The sequence below is a fragment of the Moschus berezovskii genome, chromosome 2 (assembly GCF_049115385.1).
Source record: "Moschus berezovskii isolate FMDL1 chromosome 2, NW_MosBer_1.0, whole genome shotgun sequence".
NCBI classification, from domain to species: domain Eukaryota; kingdom Metazoa; phylum Chordata; class Mammalia; order Artiodactyla; family Moschidae; genus Moschus; species Moschus berezovskii.
The window spans coordinates 138803687-138827228 of NC_142461.1; the positions used below are offsets into that span (position 1 = coordinate 138803687).

A 23542-nucleotide genomic window follows, 5' to 3' on the forward strand; every position below is an offset into this window, starting at 1 on the left:
CATAGTGACTGTATTAGTTTACATTCCCACCAACAGTGCAGGAGGGTTCCCTTTTCTCCACATCCTCTCCAGCATTTATTGTTTGTAGATTTTTTTGATGATGTATTCTTTAGTTCTAAATTTCAATTATTCAGTTATTTATTTATTTATTTGTGACTTTCCAGTTTTGCTGTTCAGTTCAGGAGTGCCATGTCTGTTTAGAGCATTTTTAGTAGATTCTTTAAGTCTGGTAGACAATTGTAGCATCTGTACTATTTTGGCATTGGTATCTTTTGCTCATGTTTTCCCGTAGGAGCTAAGACATTACTGGTTCTTTACTGAGCAGTTCAGATTGCAGCTGGACAGTTTCAATATTATAGTATGAGACTCTGGGTCTTGTTGAAATCTTAGGAAATGTTGTTGTTTTTATTTTAGCTGGCAAACAACCTGCTTTGATTTAGGCGGCAGTTCTGACCTATCCTCTCTGGACTATGGTGCAGTGTCACTCCTGTCTTTGGAGCTCAGCAGTGCCTTTTGCATCTGTCCTGTGTGTGCCTCCTGTGGCTGTCTGGGACTTGGCTGTGGCCTCAGGGCTTGGGATGTGAGGATCAGATCCACGCATGTGCAGCTTGAGGGTGAGCCTGATGACATTTCTGACCAACTTTGTGGGCTTGCTCTTCCAAGCTTCTTCCTCTCCACCTTGTCCCTGGGGCTTTCCAGTGCCCTGGGGTTCCCTTTTTGGTCCTCTGACCAGCATGCTGAGGCTTTGGAAACCTGCCTCGCCGAATACTTCCGCACCCATGCCTGTCTGGTGCCCAGTGCTAAGTGGAGCAGCTGGGTACCTCTTCCTTTTCTTTCAGTGTTCTTGCCCAGCCCGCCTGCTGTTCTTTACAGTCTCAGGATGAACATAGCTGTCCACATAGCTGCCCTGCTGGGGTCAGGGCTGCTGCACATGTCCATCTGGAGTTAGAGTTGCTCCCTGAGTCCCATCCAGGATCACAGCAACATTCAGTGGGAGGCAAGCTGGAGTATGTTGACTCCTCCCTTCTGGAGCCAGCATAGATATATCAGATGAAGTCCGTCCCCTTTTCTCTGCTTCTGTGTGGCAGTCACAGAGTTCAGGCTCTCAGTCCTCTGCCAGCAGCCCTCTCCCTATTTCCTTTCCTTAGCCATAGCCCTCACCTTATTGGGCCCTGCAAGCTGTCCTGTATTCTTGGAGTCAGGGAACTGGCTTTGTGCATCTTCATCCCGAGCGTGTGGCCCTGCTCGGAGGATGCCCCTGGGAAGTGTCATTGGTTGGAAGCACTGTTGCCCATCCGAGGCTGTGCTGGCCTCCTGAGGACAGACATAGTACTGGAGGAACTGTTCCTGCCCCCAGCTCAGTGAAGGGGTTGTCGGACCCTCTCGGAGAGCCCTCCAGGATGATGGCCCTGAGGTGGGAAGGTGGCAGGAAGCCATGGCTTGTGTGTTGGCCCTTGTGCCCTATACCACGACCGGCAGCAGATGTGTTGTGACTCCCCTGCTGATGAGGCCTGAGAGAGATGCCAGGCCCCAGGGACAGTCTAAAATGCCTCTGCCATCCCCAGCTCCCTAAAGAGAAGGCTTAGGGGAGCAGGACCCTAAATACCTCACCCTGGAGGGACTGTCATGCCCTTCCTCACAGCACAGGGGGCTTTGTGTTTGGTCCTAGGCCAGGATGGCAGCCCAAGTGACGCTGGAGGATGCACTGTCCAACGTGGACCTCTTGGAAGAGCTGCCTCTGCCTGACCAGCAGCCGTGCATCGAACCCCCACCATCCTCACTGCTCTACCAGGTGGGTGCGGGATGGCTGCAGGACACGTGACCCAGGGTGCTGACCTCCACGTGATGGTTTTCTGTTTCCTTCCAGCCAAATTTCAACACGAATTTTGAAGACAGAAATGCATTTGTTACCGGCATTGCAAGATACATTGAACAAGCAACCGTCCATTCTAGCATGGTAACTACATGGTTTCCTCAGTGGGGGGGCAGGGGGTTGACACATCTGAATGGCACATGTCTTTTTTGTTTGTATTATTCTATTACGAAGAACAATACATGCTGTTTCTGAAAGTCTGGCTTCTGTGGCCCAGAGAAAACCTTTGTCAGCATCAGCAAGCCCACTCTCCTTTGTTTATACTTGTGCTCAAGCATACCAGGCACACAGCCATGTGGGATTTAGATTGCAGAAAGGAATTGCATTGTTGTTATGACTATGTGTATTAGTAATGTAATGAACATTTTGGTATGTCATTAAATTACGCCAGAGGAAGTAGTTTTTAATAGCTGTCCAGTCCACTTGGTAAGTGTTCAAAACTTAACTATTCTTGCATGTTCACTTAGTTTGCTTTGCTTTCTTGTAATAGGTTCTGGGATGAATATCTTCCTAAATACATTATTATTCTCCCCGGCTAGATTTGTACAAGTGAAGTTATTAGATCAAACATCGTGAGCATTTTCATGCATCTTAAAAATATTTTCAGACTGTAGTCAACCTCCTGGCCGCTCCGGCTGGTTTATGGCTGTATGTGTTAGCAATTTGTGACTGTTCTGCTTGCCTTTGATTTGCCCGGTGTACCCTTGCAGAATGAGATGCTGGAGGAAGGCCAAGAATACGCTGTCATGCTGTACACCTGGAGAAGCTGCTCTCGGGCCATCCCACAGGTGCCGGTCCCAGCCAGACCCCACCCCATTTCCCCACTGGCCACGCCCCACTTCAGACAGACCAGGCCTCATCCCTTCCAGGCTTTCCTGCCCAGTCACACCGCACCCCACCTCTGATCTACCCTCCTCCAGCAACTCCTCACATTCTCTGGGTTGAAGCCTCTCTTTGTCATGCTTGTTTACTTCCAGGTGAAATGTAACGAACAGCCTAACAGAGTTGAAATTTATGAGAAAACCGTGGAGGTCCTTGAGCCTGAGGTCACAAAACTGATGAATTTTATGTACTTTCAGGTAAAACGGTGAAATAATCCCAGGGGTTTAGTGCAGAGAGTGGGACGCTGGCACCGTGTACTGACTAAACAAACTGCATGTAAATTCAGATGCTCAGTTCAGCTTTGAGGCCAAAGGGAACTAAACGTTTGACAGGCTGAAGCTTGACTGGCTGTTTGAGAATAAATGCTGCTTTTATGTTTCACTTGTCTCCTTCCCTTGAGAGTGACTCTGTGTTTCCCGCGTGGAGGCTGCTTTCTAGCAGTGTGCTTGCTCGTGCTTTCCATTCATCTGGTTTCACATGTTCTTATCCCATTGTCTGCTCTGGTGGGCATCACCCTGCTCTTGACTCCTACTGGCCCTTGGGTTAGGCAGGGTGGCCATGGGAGGGGCCTTCCTGGATTTTTAAAGACATACTTTAGAAATGTGTGTGAGTTTTTTAATTATAGATTCCTTTAGCAAACAGAGAAGATAGAACTCCTTAGGTGATGAGTTTTTGTTTTATCTTAAAAAATTGTCAAGTGGAAATCCTCCCACTCCCTTTTTCAACTCTGAAAGCTAAAGCAATCTGCTTTACACATGTTCTTTTGCAGCATTTTGCTCAGTAACTTTGCTGGAATAGTCAACAAAATTCTTTTACTTTAGGAACATAGTAAAGTGCAAAATCGATGATGATTGTTACAGAGCAAAGACACGTGGAAATCACTTTCTAGAAAATGTCTCTTTACCTGAGCTGTGCTGGTTGGGCATTTCATCAGCGAGTAATGTGGTCTGGGCCCTGTGCTTGGAGCTGGGTCTGGGGTTGGCCTGTCCCTGAAAGCAGTGTGTCTGTCCTTGCTTCCTCTGCACAGAGAAATGCCATTGAGCGTTTCTGTGGGGAGGTGAGGCGCCTGTGCCATGCGGAGAGAAGGAAGGACTTCGTGTCCGAAGCCTACCTGATCACCCTGGGCAAGTTCATCAACATGTTTGCTGTGCTGGATGAGCTGAAGAACATGAAGTGCAGTGTGAAGAATGACCACTCAGCCTACAAGCGGTGAGCACGCCTGGGCTCCGAGCGCCTTTGCCTGGTGGGTGTGGCGCCCACAAGGGCCATTCTTGGGCCTGAGACAGAGCACGAGCCCTGCGAAGCATTCTGGTCGTCCTGTGTGTGGAGGGAGCTCTGGGCTCCCGTCACCCCAGAAGATAGTGTGCTGCCGTGAGCCTACGCGTCTGGTCGAGGTGGGCACGTCACAGCAGTGTGTCTGTGAGACTGAGTATGTTGGTGGCAGGCAGAGCAGAGCGCCTGTCCTGTAACCAACTCTAGAGGAAGTTTGTCCCCTAGACTGTTAAAACAGTTTTAAGACTGTTAAAAGTTGGCTGGAATGAGATGCTGACTTCTGTTTCCTTTGTTAGGCAAGGAAACTTAGGCATCCAATTGAATTAGAAGAGATTTACTTTGCCTCTGAATAGGCTGTGGTTTCATTTGTAGAGAAAGAAAGTAATTTCTCCTGTGCCCTAGGTTCTTGCCTGAGAACCGACTTTAAGAAAGCAGAAAATAATAAGAGCAAAACAAATTTAATAAGTATGGGGGGGGGTCCCAAGATATGAGACCCAAAGAAGTAACCTTTTAAACAAAGAAAAAGTAACCTGTGAAAAATTGATAAGACAGAGAAGTTTGAGTTGGCGTGGTCAGTGAGTGAGGAGGTAGCAAGGTGTTCACACAGCCTCTGGTGATGAGGATGCCTCCTGACCTCCTGGTACAGGGAGGTTACCTTTCATGTGGGAGGTGGGTTTCCTGCTTTCAGGGGCACAGAGGAGGTAGAATGTACTTGCTGCAGCTGTTTAAGTAACTCAGAATAAATCAGTATGCCACAATGGCATATTTGGGGGAAGCCTACCCTGAACCCTAATGCACATCTAAAATCATGCAACCATTGCTGTCTCTTTAAAATGAAGTCAACTTGAGATGCAGCATGAAACAGATCTGAGCTTGGGTCAGCAGTGGGGGTGGAGCTAGATCTCCCAGACTTCAAGCCTTGTTCCCGTGAAATAAGTTCAGGTGTTCCATTTATCACCGAGAGTCGGCTCTGCATGGAAGCGTAGATCTTCAGAATGACAGCATCTTTTGAATTGTCCTGTTAACTCTTCTCTAGTAGGAGAGTCTGGAGTTGTCTCCATTTGATGCCAGTGTTCGGGGATTTCAAGTGTGTGGGACTCTTGGTGGAGCATGGGGCTTCTGAGCTTCCCAGTGCAGGAGGACAGCTTCTTCTCCTGATGGCACAAATCATGGGTTGCATGATTTTGATCAGCTTTCTCAGCCTTTCTGAGTCTGTCAGAGAAATGGGGAGGTAGACAGCACCAGTGGTTTTTCATTTTAAAAAGCTTTCTTTTCTCTTCTGTCTTGGCAGTAGCACCTTTATTTCAAAGCTAAAGATGGGACTGCCCTGTGGAAGGCCATTGGAGGGCCCCTGGGCACCCCCTTCAGAAGTTGCCCACCATCTTTGGCACCCCCCAGGCTCCTCTGAGCACAGAAGAGGGCTGAGGCACGCCTCATCCTTCCAGCATCCTCTTCCTGTGATCTCTGTTATGGACCCTTTGTTGGTTCACTTTCCCAGACAATAACCCTACTCATCCCCAGCCCTCACACCCACAGTCAACATTCAAAACACTTTTTATTAAAAAAAAAAAATCAAGAACACTTTATTTTCACCTAGCTGGTAGTTACAACGTCTTTTAAGTGTAAGTTCTAGATAACCCATATTGTCATGGTGAGGCGTAAGGAAAATAAAAACAGGTGTTTTTGGTCCTTTTCTTAATTTCCATTTTAGCAGCTTCAACAATCACTCAAATCAATAAAGTGAACACTATACATTCTTTGAAAAAGAATGTAAATGTACCAATTAATATTATCTTACTGCATATATTTTTTTAAAAAACTTACAGAAATAAGCAAGATTACAGTTTATTTCTCACCTGAAATGTTCTAATATAGGTGATCTGCAGCTAAGTGGGTTCCACACCATTCAGGAACCGGGGCTCCTGCTGTCTTTATGTGTTGCCTTGTAGCCCAGAATAGCTACCTGAGCTCCAGGTGTCATTTCTGCATTCAGCTCAGCAGGAAGGAGGGAGAATTGAAGGCCCGACGATATCTCTTATCAGTAAACTTTCAAGTGCCTTACGAAGTTTTGCATTATATCTCATGGCTGAGCAGTTGATCCCAATGTGGAGATGAGGCCCATTGCTACAGTACAGAAATTCAGGGTTTGTTTTGAAGCAGGAAGGAGAGGAAATGACAGTTGGGGTAGGTTACCAGTCTTTGCCATGAAAGCTTTTCTTTAGTAAAACCCTCAAGGTTCTAGGTTGCACAGACAGTCCTAAACTTTTTTTGGGAAGCCCTAGATGTGCAAAGTCCTCTTACGTGCTTTCAAGCTGCTTTGTAAAAACTAGAGACTCAGCCCACGCTTGTAGGATTGTTGGACCTCGGTGTACAGGTCCTTCTGTGTCCACCGTTCCCTTGTCTGCCTGTGAGTAGGTCATATAGGTCTTGTTTTTCAGATATGGTGAGAGTCAGGAGAGTTCAGGGGGTGTGTATTGCTTTATAATAAGAAGTATATGTTCATCCTCATTTCTGGCACAACTCCTAAAACCCTTGGAATTTCCTGTGATGAAAGCAATCAAGTTTCTTTTGTTATGTTAATGTGATTTTGGAAAGCCCCCTAGGTACCCTCAGGATGGGGCTGGTCACCAGAGGAATCAGCCCTGGGACTGGAGGGTTGGAACTTTTTAGTCCTACACTCCTGACCTCAGTGGGGAGAGAGGGGTTAGAGGTTGAACCCATTGCCAGCTTCCAGTAATCTAATCAAACACGCTTATGTGAGGAATCTTCCATTAAAAACCCCAAAGGACAGGGTTCAGAGAGCTTTCAGGTTGGTGAACATGTGGAAGTTTGGTGGAGTGGTGATTGGAGAGGTCATGGAAACCTCCGTTCTTTTCCCATACATTGCCTTACTCACGTCTTCCAGCAGTGTCAGAACTGAGTTCATTGCAGGCCACCCAGCTGGTGTTAGAATGTTGCTTGATGTTGTGGGAAAACCCACTCCTCATGTTGGTACCAGATCTTTAGGTTTGTCCAAGATGGAGCTGCAAATTGGTGGTGGAATCAGGATTTTTGTCTCAGACCTTTGGCACAGAACTGTGTGTGGTATGGTCCCTGACTGGTGGGAGGTTTGGCTGCCCAAAAGTTTCCCAACAGAGAACCTAAACGGTGCTGGCCATCTGTGTCACTCAGCAGTGGACTCACGGAGGAAGTGTCAGTCTCTCTCAGACTTGGGGATAGGGAGCCAGCGTGAGAGGCCATTGTGTCGGTGCCCTTCAGGAACACCTGTGAGTGGTGCTGCCACATCTCTGAGGAGGCCCGTCAGCTATGGACAGTGTGGTCATGAGCTGTCCACACTGCAGAGAGACTCGCCTGGAGCTCAGGGGAGGTGCTGGAGGAGGCTGAAACAGAGGCCAGCGTCTGTGATGCACATTTCTGCAGATAACTGTAGCAGTAGTAAAGTAATTTTGGTTTTCCCAGGCTGTTCTTTTTTTTAATGTCATTAAGCATGTTGGTTGATTAACCCTTTTTTCCCCCTCTTTTATAGGGCCGCTCAGTTTTTACGTAAAATGGCAGATCCACAGTCCATCCAGGAGTCACAGAATCTGTCCATGTTCCTGGCCAACCACAACAAGATCACACAAGTAACTCACGCTGCGGCTGCTGGGGTACAGTGCCAGGGGCTGGGGGCAGAGAGGGGCCAGTGACGTAGATCTCCCTCTGTTTCAGTCCCTGCAGCAGCAGCTTGAAGTGATTTCCGGTTACGAAGAGCTCCTGGCAGACATTGTGAATCTCTGCGTGGATTACTATGAGAACAGAATGTACCTGACGCCCAGTGAGAAACACATGCTCCTTAAAGTACGTGTGTTGAGGGGACTGCCTACAGCACCGTGAGAAAGGGGCAGCTGTTTTCATGAGTGGGCTGAACGTGGTGATCGTTGCGCCAATCTTTTCTCTCCTGCTTGTGTGTGTGTGTGCAGAGAGCATCTCACACCCTACATGCGGTTTGCACTACAAATCCTTGACATATTCCCATGAGCGTGTCCCAAGCTTGAGCCCAGCACCAGGTAGATCTCATGCCCATCCCTGGAGAAGGTGCTGGTAGATAAGGAGGTTTTGGTCAAGGACTTTTCTCAGCATAAAGCTTCTTGTAGCAGAGATTGTGCCAGATTTTACTTGGCAGGGATGTAGCTCCTAGAAATTTAGTATACTGTGTCACCATGATTGGGCTTCCCAGGTCATTCTAGTGGTAAAGAACCCGCCTGCCAGTGCAGGAGACATAAGAGACACGGGTTTGATCCCTGGGTTCAGAAGAGCCCCTGGAGGCGGGCATGGCCACCCACTCCAGTATTCTTGTCTGGAGACTCTCATGCAGAGAGGAACCTGGAGTGCTGCAATAATCCATAGCATTGCAAAGAGTTGGCCGTGACTGAAAGGACTTACCACACATGCACGTCACCATGATTGCAGTAGACTTTTGTTGTTCAAGAATCATGCCATTTAACATATTCCTCATTCTTACTCTATTTCAGATTGGGGAGGTTTTCAGTGATGTTTCTCACTGGGAAAATGAGAAGTTCTTGTTGTTGTTTTAAAATCAAATGAAAGTTTAATGATGTGTACATTGGAGAGAACCCAGGAAAACTGAGTAGCTCTGAGGAGATGGTTCTGCCATTCTCTTCACTCTGCTCTCTACCTTCATAGAAGGCAGCTCTGTGGGACCCTGTGCTGGATGTCCTGCTGGCCCAAAGCAAGTGGGCCCAGCTCCAAGATTTCTTCCATGTAGGAGAACAGCATGCAGGGGTCAGAGCAAAAGGGAGTGGAGTGCTTCATGATACTGGAAGCATTCTGTTTGCACCTGTTGGTACCAGAGCCCCTGGCCATAGGTGCTTTTGGAAGTTCACAGTATGATTGCACTGTGCTCAGGAGAGGTGGCGCGGATGCGTATACATGTCAGAGGAAACAAGAAGTGGCAACACAGCTTCATGTGAAGGGCTAGCTACTAACTTCTGAGGGACTTTTAAAAATGCTTTTCACCAAGCCCAGAAATATTAAAAGTACAAAAAGAAAAATGTCATTGGAAAAGACAAACAATAAAAGTAGTAGATCAACTTGTAGCAAGGTTAAAAGACAAAAGTAGTAAAATCACCTATATTCATAATAAATAGTTAAGGGATACAGAAAAGATATAAAACATGATGTAAAAAAACATTAAGCATTGGTAGGGGAGTAAAAATGCAGAGTTATTAGAATGAGTCCAAACTTAAGAGATTGTAACTTAAAATAATCATATATATATACATATATATGGGTTGCTATATACCAACCTCATGATAACCACAACCAAAAATTTATAATAAATTCATAAAACAGAGAAAGGATCTAAACCTAACACTAAAGACAGTCGTCAAATCACAAGGGAGGAGAGCAAAAGGAGAAAGGAATGAAAAGGAACTATGAAAAACTCAGGAACTTAACAATTAATAAAATGGCAATAAGTGTGTTGTTTAGTTGCTAATTGTGTCTGATTCATTGTGACTCCATGGACTGTGGGCTGCTTCAGTCCATGGGAATTCCCAGACAAAAGTACTGGAGTGGGTTACCATTTCCTTCACCAGGGGATCTTTCTGACACAGAAGTTGAACCCATGTCTCCTGTATTGGCAGGCAGATTCTTTACTGCTGAGCCACTAGGGAAGTACCTATCAATAATTAATTTAAATGTGAGTGGAATAAATGCTCCAATCAAAAATATACAGTAGCTGAATGGGTTAAAAAATAAGACCCATGTGTATGCTGCCTTCAGGAGGCTCACTTTAGATCTAAAGACACATAGACTGAAAGTGAGGGGATGAAAAATGATATTTCATGGAAGTGGAAAGAAAGCTAGGGTGGAGATACTTGTGTCGGATGGAATAGACTAAAACAGACTTAGCGCAATTGTGCAGAACAAGGACAAAATCATGAAGCGTGGACGTTCGCTGTGCCTCTGGTGTCGAAGCAGCGTGGAAGAGGGATGGAGGAGATGGAGGAGCTCCTCAGTGTGCAGGTGCAGGCTCAGCCGCTCGGTGCTGATTCAGAGACAGCTGAGAGCCTCGTGAGGGCTGGAGGAGGAACCAGTAATGAGTCAGAGGGTGCGTCTTCAATGCCGGCCATGGCTAGTTTCGTCAGTTCAAGGCGAGAGTCAGCCTTTACAACAGAAAAGCAAGTGGCAAGATAGCTAGTGCAGATAGGGCAGCTGCCTGGGAATTTCCTGAAATGCTTTGAGAAATTATTGATGAAGGCTTGTATTTACTAGAGCAGGTTTGTAATGTGGGTGAGACGGGACTGTACTGGAAGTGGATGCCAGAACAAAGGTGCATCAGTAAGGAGGAAAAGTTGATGCCAGGCTACAAAGCAAGTTCAGTTCAGTCACTCAGTTGTGTCCAACTCTGCAACACAATGGACTGTGGCATGCCAGGCTTCCCTGTCCATCACCAGCTCCTGGAACCTGCTCAAACTCGTGTCCATCGAGTGATGCCATCCAACCATCTCATCCTCTGTTGTCCCCTTCTCTTCCTGCTTTCAATCTTTCCCAGCATCAGGGTGTTTTCCAGTGAGTCAGTTCTTCACATCAGGTGGCCAAAGTATTTGAGCTTCAGCTTCTGTGAGACTAGAAATCAACTATAAGGAAAAAAAAAATCCAAAAAACACAACCATGTGGAGACTAAGCAATATGCTACTAAAGAACTAAGGAGTCTCTAATGAAATCAAAGAAGAAATTTTAAAATACCTGGAGACAAATGAAAACGGAAACACAGTGTTCCATAATCTGTGGGACATAACAAAAACAGTTCTAAGAGGGAAGTTTATAGCAATATAAACCTCAGGAAACAAGAAAAATTTCATATAACCAATCTAAACTTACCCCTAGAGGAACTAGGAAAAGAATAAGCAAAACCCCAATTAGTAGAAGGAAATAATAAAGATTGGAGTGAAAAATAGATGAAATAGTGACTACAAATAATAGAGTAAAACTAAGAGCTTGCTTTTCAAAAAATAGGCACATCAACAAACCTTTACTTAGACTCCTCAAGAAGAGTGGCAAGAGGGCCCAAATCAATAAAATCCGCAATGAAAAAGAAGTTACAGCAACGCCACAGAAATACAAAGGGTCATAAGAGATTACTGTGAACAATTACATGCCAATAACATGGACAACCTAGAAATGGATAAATTGCTGGAAACATATATTCTACCAATATGTATCAGGAAACAACAGAAAATAAATATGAACAGACTGATTACCACTAATGAAGTTGAATCAGTAATCAAAAAACTTCCAACAAGTGAAAGCCCAGAACCAGATGGCTTTACTGGTGAATTCTACCAGACATTTAAGGAAGAGTTAACAACTATCTTCATCCCACCCCCACCACAAAAAATGAAGAGGAAGGAAGGCTTTCATCCTCATTCTGTGAGGCATCATCTCTCTAACATCAAACCAGACAAAGATATCACACCCACAAAAATTACAGTCCAATATCATGGATGAACATAGATGCAGAAATCCTCAGCAAAATATTAGCAAGTCAAATTCAGTACATTAAAGAGATCATAGACCATGATCAACTGGGGTTTATTCCAGGGATGCAAGAATAATTCAATAACTGCAAATCAATTAATGTGATAACACATTAACAAATTGAAAAATAAAAATCATATGACTACCTCAACAGATGTGGGAAAAACTTGACAAAATTCAGGATCCATTTATGATAAAGAATCTTAACAAAGTAGACATAGAGGGATCATACCTCAGCATGATAAAGGCTGTGTATGACAAGCCCACTGTCAGCATCATACTCAGCAGTGAAAGTGTATTCTCTGTAAGACAGGCACAAAACAGGCATGCCCACTCACTCTCACCACTTTTATTCAGCATAGTGTTGGCGGTCCTGGCCACATCAGTCAGAGAAAGAGAAGAAATTACAGGAATCCAAATCGGAAAGGAAGAAGTAAAATTGTTACTGTTTGCAGATGACATGATACTGTACATGGACAATCCCAAAGATACCCACAAAGAGCTTTTGGACCTAATACATGAATTTAGTAAAGTTGCTAGATGTAAAATAATGTACAGGAATCCATTGTGGTTCTGTATACCAACAACAAACTATCTGAACGATCATTTTTTTAAAAAAATCCCATTTACAGTTATATCAAAAAGAATAAAATACCTTGGAATGAATCTAACCAAGGAGGTAAAAGACCTGGACTCTGAAAAATTATAAGACATTGTTGAAAGAAATTGAAGACAACATGAACAAATGGGATCTGTTTTGTTTGGGGGATTGGAAACATTAACGTCAGTAAAATTCCCAAAGCACGCAAGGCAATCTACAATTTTGGTGCAACCCCTGTCAAAGTACCGATGGCATTTTTCCCTGAACTAGAACAAATAATTATAACATTTGTAGGGAAGCAAAAAAGACCCCAAATAATCAAAACAATCTTATAAGAGAAAGCTTTAAGAACAAAACTGGAGGTGTCACACTCCAGTTTGATGTAGTTGATTTCAAACTATCCCACAAAGTCAGAACAGGATGGTATGGCACAAAAACATTCACATAGATGAGTGGAACACAGAACTCAGAAATAAGCTCACACTTAATGGGCAGTTAATCTATGACAAAAGAAACAAGATTATGTGACAGGCAAAGGACAGCCTCTTAGTAAGTGGTGCTGGGAAAACTGGACTACTCTCACACCATATACAAAAACAAGCTCAAAATGAATTAAAGATTTAATTGTTAAGACCTGAAGCCATAAAATTCCTGGAAGAAAACTCTCTGACATTATTAGTTTTAGCAACATATATATTTTTTGATCTGTCGCCTCAGAAAAGGGAAGCAAAGGCAAAAATAAACAAATGGGACTACATCAAAGTCAAAAACTTCGAAGCAAACTATCAACAAAATGAAAAGACCACATACTGAATGAAGAAGTTACTTGCAAACAATATATTCAACGAAGGGTTAATATCTGAGATGTAGAAAGAATTTGAACAACTCAACATGAAAAAAAGTTTTTAAATGAACAGAGGATGTGAATAGGCATTAATTACAAAGAAGACATGGGGTGACCAAGAGCTACATGAAAAGGTGCTCAATATTACTCATCATCAGGGAGATGCAGATCAAAACCACAGTGAAGCATCTTCTCACGCTTGTCAGAATGGACATTGTCAAAAAGACTAGAGATAACAGTTGCTAGCAAGCAAGTGGAGAAAAGGGAATGCTGGTACAGTTTGAAATCTGGTGGGAATGTAAATTGCTGCAGCCACGACCGAAAATGATATGGTTGTTCTTCAAAGAATGAAAAAAATTAACCATAAGATCCACCAATTCCACTTCTGGATAGTTATATGAAGAAAAATACCAGTTAAAAAAAGATATATGCAGCATTGTTAACAATAGCCAAGACATGAGAGCCTAAGTGTACATTGATAGATGCATAAGAAGGTTATAGATACATATTTAGATATAACGGAATGTTGTTCAGCCATAAAAAATGAAATCTTGCCATTTGTGAATGTACTTAGTATTATGCTAAGTGAAATAAGTCAGGCAGAGAAAGACAAATACCACATGATTTCACTTATATGTAGAATCTAAAAAAATAAATAGACTATAAAGCAGACTCATAGATACAGAGAAGAGACAGAAGGTTCCCAGTTGTGGTATAGAGGAGTCAATGAAATAGGTGAGATAAGAGGTGTAGACTTCCGGCTCCAAAATAGGTGAGTCCATAGGATGAAATGTACTGCTTTGGAAATACTGTTGTTAATACTGTCTGTCTTTGCGTGGCGGACCAGTGGCAACTAGACTTATTATGGTGATCATTTTTGAATGTGCAGAAATATCAGCTCACCATGTTGTGCACCCAGAACTAACAGGGTTGTAGGTCAACTACAGTTTTTTTAAAAAGTGCTTTTTGAAATAAGAATGAATTGTCGTTTCAAAGTTATGAACCATAGCAGTGTGTTTATGGATAATTAAACCTGCAGGTCTAAGCTTTATGTGCCACTTTGTGATTTTTCAGGTCATGGGGTTTGGTCTATATCTGATGGATGGAAGTGTCAGCAACATTTATAAACTAGATGCCAAGAAAAGAATAAACTTATCCAAAATCGACAAATACTTCAAGGTGAGTGGCAGTTTCTAGATAAACCTTTCTATTGACGTTTGTGAAGGTCAGCCTCTGTGACTTTGGTCCATGGTAGGAAATGCAGTGTTGGCAGGTGGGTGGGTATGAGTAGACTGTCTCCTGCTCTTGTAGCAGTTTTGCCTGAGTTTGAACCTTGCCTAAGGGAGTCATGCCATATGTATTCTTTTGTGTCTGGCTGCCCCCACTTTGTCAGATTGTCCCTATGGGAACCTGCAACTATAGTTTTTACTTTTTCGTTGTGGTATGGCTCTACATTTTATGACTGAACTGCAGTTTACTTATCCATTCTGTGATGAACGTGAGATCGGCTCTGCGTTTTGGCTTGTCTGAACAGTGCTGCTCTGATTTGTGCACGTCTGTGCACCTTTTTACTGGGTGAGTGCCCAGTGGTGGGTGCGTGTTAATCTAATAGAAAGGACTTTTCAGTGTAGTAGATGCAGCCTCGCAGTTCCCCCACGTGGCCGTGCGGTCTTGCATCACCACCAGCAGTGAGTGAGCATTCTTGGGGCTTCATATCATCACCAAGGGGGCATCGTGAAGGGTGTGCCTGTGTGTCTCTGAGGTTTTATTATCTCATGTTTCCTTGTGGTTTAGTTGATGTTTCCCTGATTGCTTTTCACAGTATTATTAGTCTTTTGTGTGTTCTCTTTGTGAAGTGTCCTTTCAAGTCTCTCATGCTTTTCTTTCCCTGTTGGTTTGTAGTTCATTACGTATTCTGGGAATGTATCCTTTGTAGGATACGTGTGTCCTAAAATACATGCATTTCCCTTGTGTAGCTCTTATTTTTCACTTTCTTGAAGTCATTGGTGAACTGAGGTTCTTAATCTTGAGAATTTTCTTTTGCATTACCTTCTAGTAGCATCATTGTCCCCTTTTCCATCCAGCTCTGTAATCCCTCTGGAATTGATGTCATGTATGCTGTGAGATAGAGGTTGACAGTCTTGGGGTTTTTTCCCCTATGGATATCTGATTGACTCTGTTTTCCCTTCATTGCTCTGAGGGGTCACCTGGGTCCTAAAGCAGGTGTCTCTATGTGAATGACTCTGCCTTAAGTTGCTCTGCCCCGCTGGCCTGCACCTTGCTGGCTGAGTTGCTGTGAGTCTCCAGCAGGTCATCAGGTTATGTTCTCCACAATTGTCTTGAGCATCGTCCCTCTATCTTTTGAAATATATTTTAGAACTGACTTGCTGATTTACACACACACACATGCACAGACTACCCATAAACCATTTTTCCTCTTGGAATATTGTTTGGGATTCTGTTGAATCTGTAGATCAATTTAGGGAAAATGGATATTTTTAAAATACCATGAACCTAACATAATTCTCTATTCACTTAGAACTTTAAACATTTTTTCTAGAATTTTTGGTAATATTTTGTTTTGAAGTCTTAACATATTTTGTTATATTTAATAATACATACTTTTATTTTTTGATGCTATTGGAATTTTTTTCTCTTTAGTTTTTTTTTCCCAATTGTTTCTTGTATATAGAAATGCAGTTTGTTTTTTTTAATGACCATGTTTCTAGCAACAAGATAGGTTAATTTTAATGTTTGAATTGGTTCTTTAAGTGAATGTAGAAGTTGTTTACAACTTTTTTGCAGTAAGTGATTTGCAGAAATAGCATTCAACCCGCAGTAATTATTAGCATTCCTCATTCTTCTTAGATTGTATTTGGTGACTAAATATAATATATAATGACCCTGGGTTTTTTATTTTTATTCTTTGAATACAGCAACTCCAGGTGGTTCCGCTGTTTGGAGACATGCAAATAGAACTGGCAAGATACATCAAGACCAGCGCCCACTATGAGGAAAATAAATCTCGGTAGGCAGAGAGTGAGTTGCCCAGTCAGAGCATTCTTCAGTGTTCTCACTGTGGTTCCTGACATGCTGCTTATCCATCCAGAGATGCCACCTTTGACATTTTCAGTCACATGCCTGATATGGTAGTGTTTTCCATGTGTAGACGTTTACATTTAAATTCATTTACAAGTGCAATTTATTTTCTTAGTAGAATGGCCACATTTCAGATATCTAATAGGGTCTACTGTTTTGGTCAGTACAGATATAGAACTTTTCATCATCCCAAAGAGTTCCGTTAGACAGTGTTGGTCACATATATGGAAGTATAAACAAACCCTCTGGGTGCTGATAAAAGCCTAGCAACCAGTCTGCTGGGAACGGGCTGGATGTTTGTATGCAACTTACAGAGGTTATAGAACTATCACCCGAGGGCCAGAACCAGACCAGGCTTATTTTTGCAAGGTCTCAGTTGTTGAGAATGGTCTTTACGTTTTTAAAGAGGTGTTTTTTTTTTTTTTTTAAGATGCTGGCTCTACGGCTGATATGACAGGGACAGTGTAGCCTCCAAATTGTAAAGTGCTTACTTTCTGGGCCTATGCTAAGACAGTTGACCAATCCCTGTTACGAAGAATCTGCAGCTTATAGTTACAAGTGATAGTAAATACTTACTTATTTTTATTGCACCTTCCACATAGTCACTTGGGTCTCATAGGATGCTTCTGCTGACTTTCAGCAGATCTGTGGTCTCCATTCAGCCATGGTTTTGAAAAATACAGTTGTACCTCAGTCTGGCTACGCAAAGGTTAGCATCTTTTTCTGTGAAGGCCAAATCATAAACATATTATGTCTTTCTAGCCATATATGTCACATACTCTTTTTTGTTACTTTTTTTTTTTTAATTCCTTTTTAAATCTGTAAGAACCATTTGTGTGGCTCTGGGGCACATAAAAACTGGTCACGTTGGGTCTGTGCTGTATGCAGCTTGCCAGCCTCTGTGCCAACTTTTTTCCTAACACATCTGCCATTAAATCTGGTATGTGATGACATTCCTCAAAATCACATTCACTAAACTGAACCCTCTCTTCATTTCAGCATTGACTTGAGCTCTGATTTGGAGGCTGTACTGATTTCCATGGTATAAATAGAAATGCCTAAATGTAAGTTAGCAGTGTACACCTCCTACTGTAACAAACACAATCATCTCTATAGCATAAGTAATGGTGAAGCAAGGAGTTTTGCATACTTTGTTTTTAGTATGATCTGGTGTAAGTCATTGACCATTATTACCAGTTAATTTCTGTGTTTCACAGCCACTGAGGCAGATGCCTAAGCCTGTAGCAGTCAGCTCTAAGAGCTCAGCCCAACAGTCTAGCACCTGTGTCTGGCCCCTGGGGGTTGGTGCAAGTGGCAGATGTTGGCATCTGGCTCCTGTGCCAGCTTATTTCCTAACACATCTGCTATTAAATCTGATAACACATATACCTCTCCTGAGGGGGACATGCTATCTGGGGCCTGCAGGGAAGGCCAGTGTGTTGAGAGTGGACCCTGACGCAGGGCCTGGCCTTGTGTGCTTGCTGCAGACTCAAGGAGCCGCCTTGGCCGATGCCTCTGTGATCGTCACGCCATCTTATAGTGGAATCAAAGTTAAAAGCAATGCTGCTTGAGATAGTGTACTGATCATCTTGAAAATTTGTAATCTGCATCCTCTCCTTCTGGCTAAGGGGCAAACTTGTTAGAGATGTGGTGCAAGTTGGTACTGAGCCTGAGGAAACCAGCGGAGCTGCTCTGAGCCTGAAGACCCACACTTCCTGCCCAAGATTGCCAACAGATTTAATCTTTTTTTTTTTTTTTTTACAATTTAGGTTTTAATACCCTATTTTCCCCTCTGTTGACTGTATCTGTTTGCTGCTGAAATGGTGTGTTGTGCACAGTTATGGCAACTGTCTGATTTCCAAGTCATGTCAGTTTCAACTCTCCCATCAAGGATAACTTTTGTTCCTGAGTCTTTGGCTGACTTGTTTTGTACTATAGTTTATATTTTCACATGTGAATAATAAAGAAATATTAGTTCCTGCCAACTGTGCAGTAATGTGTCAAGGGGCTCTGGAAGGGTTATGCTGTATCTTAAATCCAGCAACTCTCAGCTTTGTGGAAAGTAGTTTACTGATTAAGGAAAAATTATGGTTCCTTTTCCAGAATACAGACATGAGAAGGTAGACACAGAGCCGACACAGGGAACTTAGGCAGACCCAGCTGTTACCGTGCAGAGAATGCCACGTTTGCTCTGCACCTTGACCTCGGCTGCAGTGGGCCTGCCAGGCTGGGGGTGGGCCTGCCTTGCATGTGTCCTTGGCTGGGTGTCCCTCAGGTCACGTGCGTTCTCCGTTACCCCCAGGTGGACCTGCACGTCCTCCAGCAGCAGCCCACAGTACAACATCTGCGAGCAGATGGTCCAGATTCGGGAGGACCATATGCGCTTCATCTCGGAGCTGGCACGCTACAGCAATAGCGAGGTGAGTGGCCTCTGCCTGCAGTGCACACCTGGCAACACCCTGTCTGATGTGGTCCTTGTATTCTTTGCACCCAGATTTACTTTGAATTTTACACCCTTCATTTACGTTGAGAAGCATAGTTTAAGTAGTATGTACTTAACAAGCTCTCATTATAATGGATGAGGCAGTGCGGATATGATATAATGGAGTTTGTTTGGCTCTGTTCAGCTGTACAAAAAGCATCTTATTTTTTTTGGGAAAAATATTATCAGTGATCCCCCAAAAATGACTGAGTTGAGATGATGAATTAAGTGCATTTTCTAGTCTTGTTCCATGGTTCCAAACTGCTAGGAGAAAGGAGAGGAGAGGAGAGGACATCAGGAACAGAAGGGATGGTTTTGACTTGTGCCCTTTCCTGTCTAGAGGGAGGAAGTACAGGAGCTTCCAAGTTGATGGGAAGATACATCAAGTGCCCAGAAAAAGGCCTGAAGATGGGTGTAGGAGGCAGTGCTCTCTCTTGGGCCATGGGGACTTGTTAATTCCTTCCAGCTTTGCAGCTGTGTTTTCTGTGTCTTTGTTTGGGCCAGTCACATTGCCCATACCTGCTCCATGCCTGGCTCCAAGCCAGCATTACTCACATGGGGTGGGTGGGTCAGGGTCTAAGAGAGGAGGAGCAGCAACGGAAGGGTCATTTCTCACGTCCTAGCAGACGAGACACCAAGGTCAGGGTCAGAGCAGTGGTCAGTGGTGTGGATGGGTGCTGCAAATGGTCTCGAGGGTCCTAGGGACTTGGGGCCACATATACAGGTCTGGCTTTTGAGGGGGTAGTACCTTGGGGTTCTCAGGAGGACCATTACATTTGGAGGAAGAACGCTGTGTGCCGGTTCTGCCCATTGCAGGACAGTGAGGGACATCCCTCAACCACTAGCACTGGTCAGCATGTAACCAGAATGACTGCAAGACGGCCCAAACGCTCAGGGCTTGTTACCTCCTTGCAGGCCCCAGGTGGGTGGCCAGCCGAGTAGAGACGGGGGCCAGCCCCCTGGCCTTCTTCATGTAGTTGTAAACTGAGTTCATGAGGAGCTCTCAAACAGCACGAAGAGCTAATGTCTGCCTTTCCAAGTAGGAGCATTTCACAGCATGCATTTCTGCTTCATTGACTATACCAAAGCCTTTGACTGTGTGGATCACAATAAACTGTGGAAAATTCTGAAAGAGATGGGAATACCAGACCACCTGACCTGCCTCTTGAGAAACCTGTATGCAGGTCAGGAAGCAACAGTTAGAACTGGACATGGAACAACAGACTGGTTCCAATAGGAAAAGGAGTACGTCAAAGCTGTATATTGTCACCTTGCTTATTTAACTTATATGCAGAGTACATTATGAGGAACGCTGGGCTGGAAGAAGCACAAGCTGGAATCAAGATAACCGGGAGAAATATCAATAACCTCAGATATGCAGATGATACCACCCTTATGGCAGAAAGTGAAGAGGAACTCAAAAGCCTCTTGATGAAAGTGAAGGAGGAGAGTGAAAAGGTTGGCTTGAAGCTCAACATTCAGAAAACAAAGATCATGGCATCTGGTCCCATCACTTCATGGGAAATAGATGGAAAAACAGTGGAAACAGTGTCAGACTTTATTTTTTAGGGCTCCAAAATCACTGTGGATCTGATTACAGCCATGAAATTAAAAGACGCTTACTCCTTGGAAGAAAAGTTATGACCAACGTAGATAGTATATTAAAAAGCAGAGACATTACTTTGCCAACCAAGGTCCGTCTAGTCAAGGCTATGGTTTTTCCCGTGGTCATGTATGGATGTGAGAGTTGCACTGTGAAGAAAGCTGAGTGCCAAAGAATTGATGCTTTTGAACTGTGGTGCTGGAGAAGACTCTTGAGAGTCCCTTGTACTGCAAGGAGATCCAACCAGTCCATTCTAAAGGAGATCAATCCTGGGTGTTCATTGGAAGGACTGATGTTGAAGCTGAAACTCCAGTACTTTGGTCACCTCATGCGACGAGTTGACTCACTGGAAAAGACTCTGATGCTGGGAAGGATTGGGGGCGGGAGGAGAAGGGGACAACAGAGGATGAGATGGCTGGATGGCATCACCGACTCTGTGGACATGAGTTTGAGTGAACTCCGGGAGTTGGTGATGGACAGGGAGGCCTGGCGTGCTGTGATTCATGGGGTCGCAAAAAGTCGGACGTGACTGAACTGAACTGATGGTTCCTGCCTGCCTTCTGAGTTCTGCCATAGCGCCCTTATAATCAGATGATGGTTTCATTAAGAGAAAAGAGATCTACCTTTGAAAGCTTTGCTCAGTTTTTTTTTAAATAGATTTATGAGGACATAATACACATATCATACAATTCACCCATTTAAATTATATAGTTCAAAGATTTTTAATTTATTTAGTGAGTTGTGTAACCGTCACCACAGTCTTGTTGAACGCTGTCAACATCCCCAGAGCAACTCTGCCCCTTCCTTCTGGCACTTGGCAGTCTACTTTCTATCTATGGATTTACCTACTGGACATTTCATATAAATGGAATCATATAATATGTGCTCTTTGGTGACTGGCTTTTTTCATTTAACATTGTATTTTCAAGGTTCATCCATGCTATAGCCTGTATCAATAATTTTATGGCTTATAATATTTAAAATAATTTTATGTCAGAATATTACCGCGTTGCTTGGACACACCACATTTTGTTGGTTCATTATGAATAATGCTGCTATGAACATCATGAACATCCATGTACAGCTGTTTGTGTGGACGTAAGTTTTCATTTCTCTTATGTAGGTATCTGGGAATGGAACTGCTGAGTCATATGGCACTCTATGCTGAACATTTTGAGGAACTGCCAAGCTGTTTTCAAAGCAGCCGCACTATTTTACATTCTCACCAGCAGGCTGTGAGGAGTCTGACTTCTCTACATCCTCGCCAGCCCTTGTTTCTGTTTTATGTTTTATTCTGACCATCCTAGTGAGTGTGAAGTGGTACCTGGTTGTAGTTTGGATTTATATCCTTAATGGCTAATGAAACTGAATATCTTTTCATGTACTTGTTGGCCAATTTTAAGAAATATCTTTTGAAGTATTTGCCCATTTTTAAATTGTATTATCTTTTTAATTTTTTTACTATTGAGTTCTTATATTCTGTTACCTGTTACGTGATTTTCATATATTTTCTCCTGTTCTTTTGGAGTTCTATCTCCTGTCTTTTTCCTGTTCTTCTGTCTTTTGCTGTCTCAGTGATGTTCCTTGAAGCACAGTTTTTTATTTTTGATGTGGTCCAGTTTGTTTTATTTATTTACTTCTGGCTGTGCTAGGTCTTCATTGCTGTACAGGCTTTTTCTCTAGCTTTGGCATGCAGGGGCTTCTCTCAAGTCTGCTACTCTCATTGTGGTGACTTCTCTTGTTGCAGAACACAGAATCTAGGGCACGCAGGCTTCAGTAGTTTTGGCACATAGCTCCATAGTAGTGGCTCCCAGGCTCTAGAGCACAAGCTCAGAAATTATGGTGCACAGGCTTAGTTGCTCTGTGGCGTGTGGGATCCTCCTGGCCTAGGGATCAAACTCATGTCCCCTTCTTTGGCAGGCAGACTCCTTAGTGCTGAGCCACCAGGGAAGCCCTGGTGTAATCCCCGTTTATCTATTTTTTCTTTGGTTGTTTGTGCTTTTGGTCATAATGAACAAACCGTTGCCTAGCCCAAGTCACAAAGATTTACCTCTTGTTTTCTTCTAAGAGTTTTGTAAAAGTTTTAGCGCTTATATTTAGATCTATGATCCATTTTAAGTTACTTTTTAAATATGATATAATTTAAGGGTTCAAATTCATTCTTTTGTGTGTGGATATCCAGTTTTGCCAGTATTGTTTTTAAAGACTATTCTTTCTCCACTGAAGGCACCCTCATCAAAAATCAATTGACTGTACCACTTTTGTGTGCATTGCAACATTATTTATGATACTCAAACCAAAGAAACTGCCTAAGTGTCTACAGACGAATGAATAAAGAAAATGTGATATATATTACACAATGGAATATTATTCAGTCATACAAAAGAAGGGAATCCTGCCACTGTGACAACATGGATGGCCCTTAAGGGGATTACACTAAGTGAAGTCAGACAGAAAAAGACAAATACTGTATGATATTACTTTTATGTGGCACCTGAAAAACTAAACTCATGAATACAGAGAACAGATCGGTGGTTGCAAGAGACAAGAGGTAAAAGAAGTGAGAAAAGATGCCCAAAAGGTACAAACTTTCAGTTATAAGGTAAATAATTTCTGGGGCTGTAATATGCAGCATGGTGACTGTAGTTAAATAGTACAGTAATATATATTTGAAAGTTCCTTGGAGAGTAAATCCTAAAAGTTCTCATCACAGGGAAAAAAAAAAATTGTAACTGGGTTGGTAGATGTTAACTTATTGTGTAGTCATTTCGCAGGATATGCACTTCTCTTAGTTGCTTAATCGTGTCTGACTTTTTGTGACCCCATGGACTGTGGCCCACCAGGTTCCTCTGTCCATGGAATTCTCTAGGCAAGAATACTGGAGTTCAATGGTTTCCTTGCCATTGAACCCAGGTCCTCTGCATTGCAGGTGGATGCTTTACCGTCAGAGCCACCAGGGAAACCCATATCAAATGAAATCATATTGTACACCTTATGTATGTATCAGTTATATCTCAATAAAACTAGGTAGAGGAGAATCACTTGATTATAATCCTGAGGCTTGCTTCATTTTTGGACTCTCAGTTCTGTACCGTTGACCTTTATGTCTGTCCTCATTGCCAGTACGACACTTGCTTTCTTTAGTTGAAGTATAGTGGATTTACAGTGTTGTGGCACTCTGGTGTACTGCAGAGTGACTCAGTTATACACATGTAGACATTCCTTTTTTAACATTCTTTTCCATTAGGATTTATCACTTGATGTTGAATATAGTTTCCTGTGCTATACAGTAGGACCTTGTTGTTCATCCTCCTGTGAATAATAGTTTACACATTCTAATCCCA

At 43.1% G+C, this 23542-nt stretch overlaps 1 protein-coding gene across 2 annotated transcripts in view; it reads left to right on the forward strand.

Annotated features, from left to right (window-relative positions):
* The first annotated feature begins 479 nt into the window (after window positions 1-479).
* CYFIP1 (cytoplasmic FMR1 interacting protein 1) overlaps window positions 480-23542 on the forward strand; it is a 73408-nt gene continuing 50345 nt past the window's right edge. The window contains exons 1-11 of one of the 2 annotated variants that reach the window (XM_088831130.1): window positions 480-614; window positions 1670-1792; window positions 1868-1957; window positions 2584-2661; window positions 2851-2952; window positions 3783-3964; window positions 7554-7650; window positions 7736-7864; window positions 14089-14193; window positions 15951-16042; window positions 18416-18533. In XM_088831130.1, the coding sequence (XP_088687256.1) occupies window positions 600-614; window positions 1670-1792; window positions 1868-1957; window positions 2584-2661; window positions 2851-2952; window positions 3783-3964; window positions 7554-7650; window positions 7736-7864; window positions 14089-14193; window positions 15951-16042; window positions 18416-18533 (1131 nt within the window). In that variant the 5' untranslated portion in view covers window positions 480-599. The remainder of the gene's footprint in view (window positions 615-1669; window positions 1793-1867; window positions 1958-2583; window positions 2662-2850; window positions 2953-3782; window positions 3965-7553; window positions 7651-7735; window positions 7865-14088; window positions 14194-15950; window positions 16043-18415; window positions 18534-23542) is intronic. The other variant, XM_088831124.1, reaches the window with a different exon arrangement.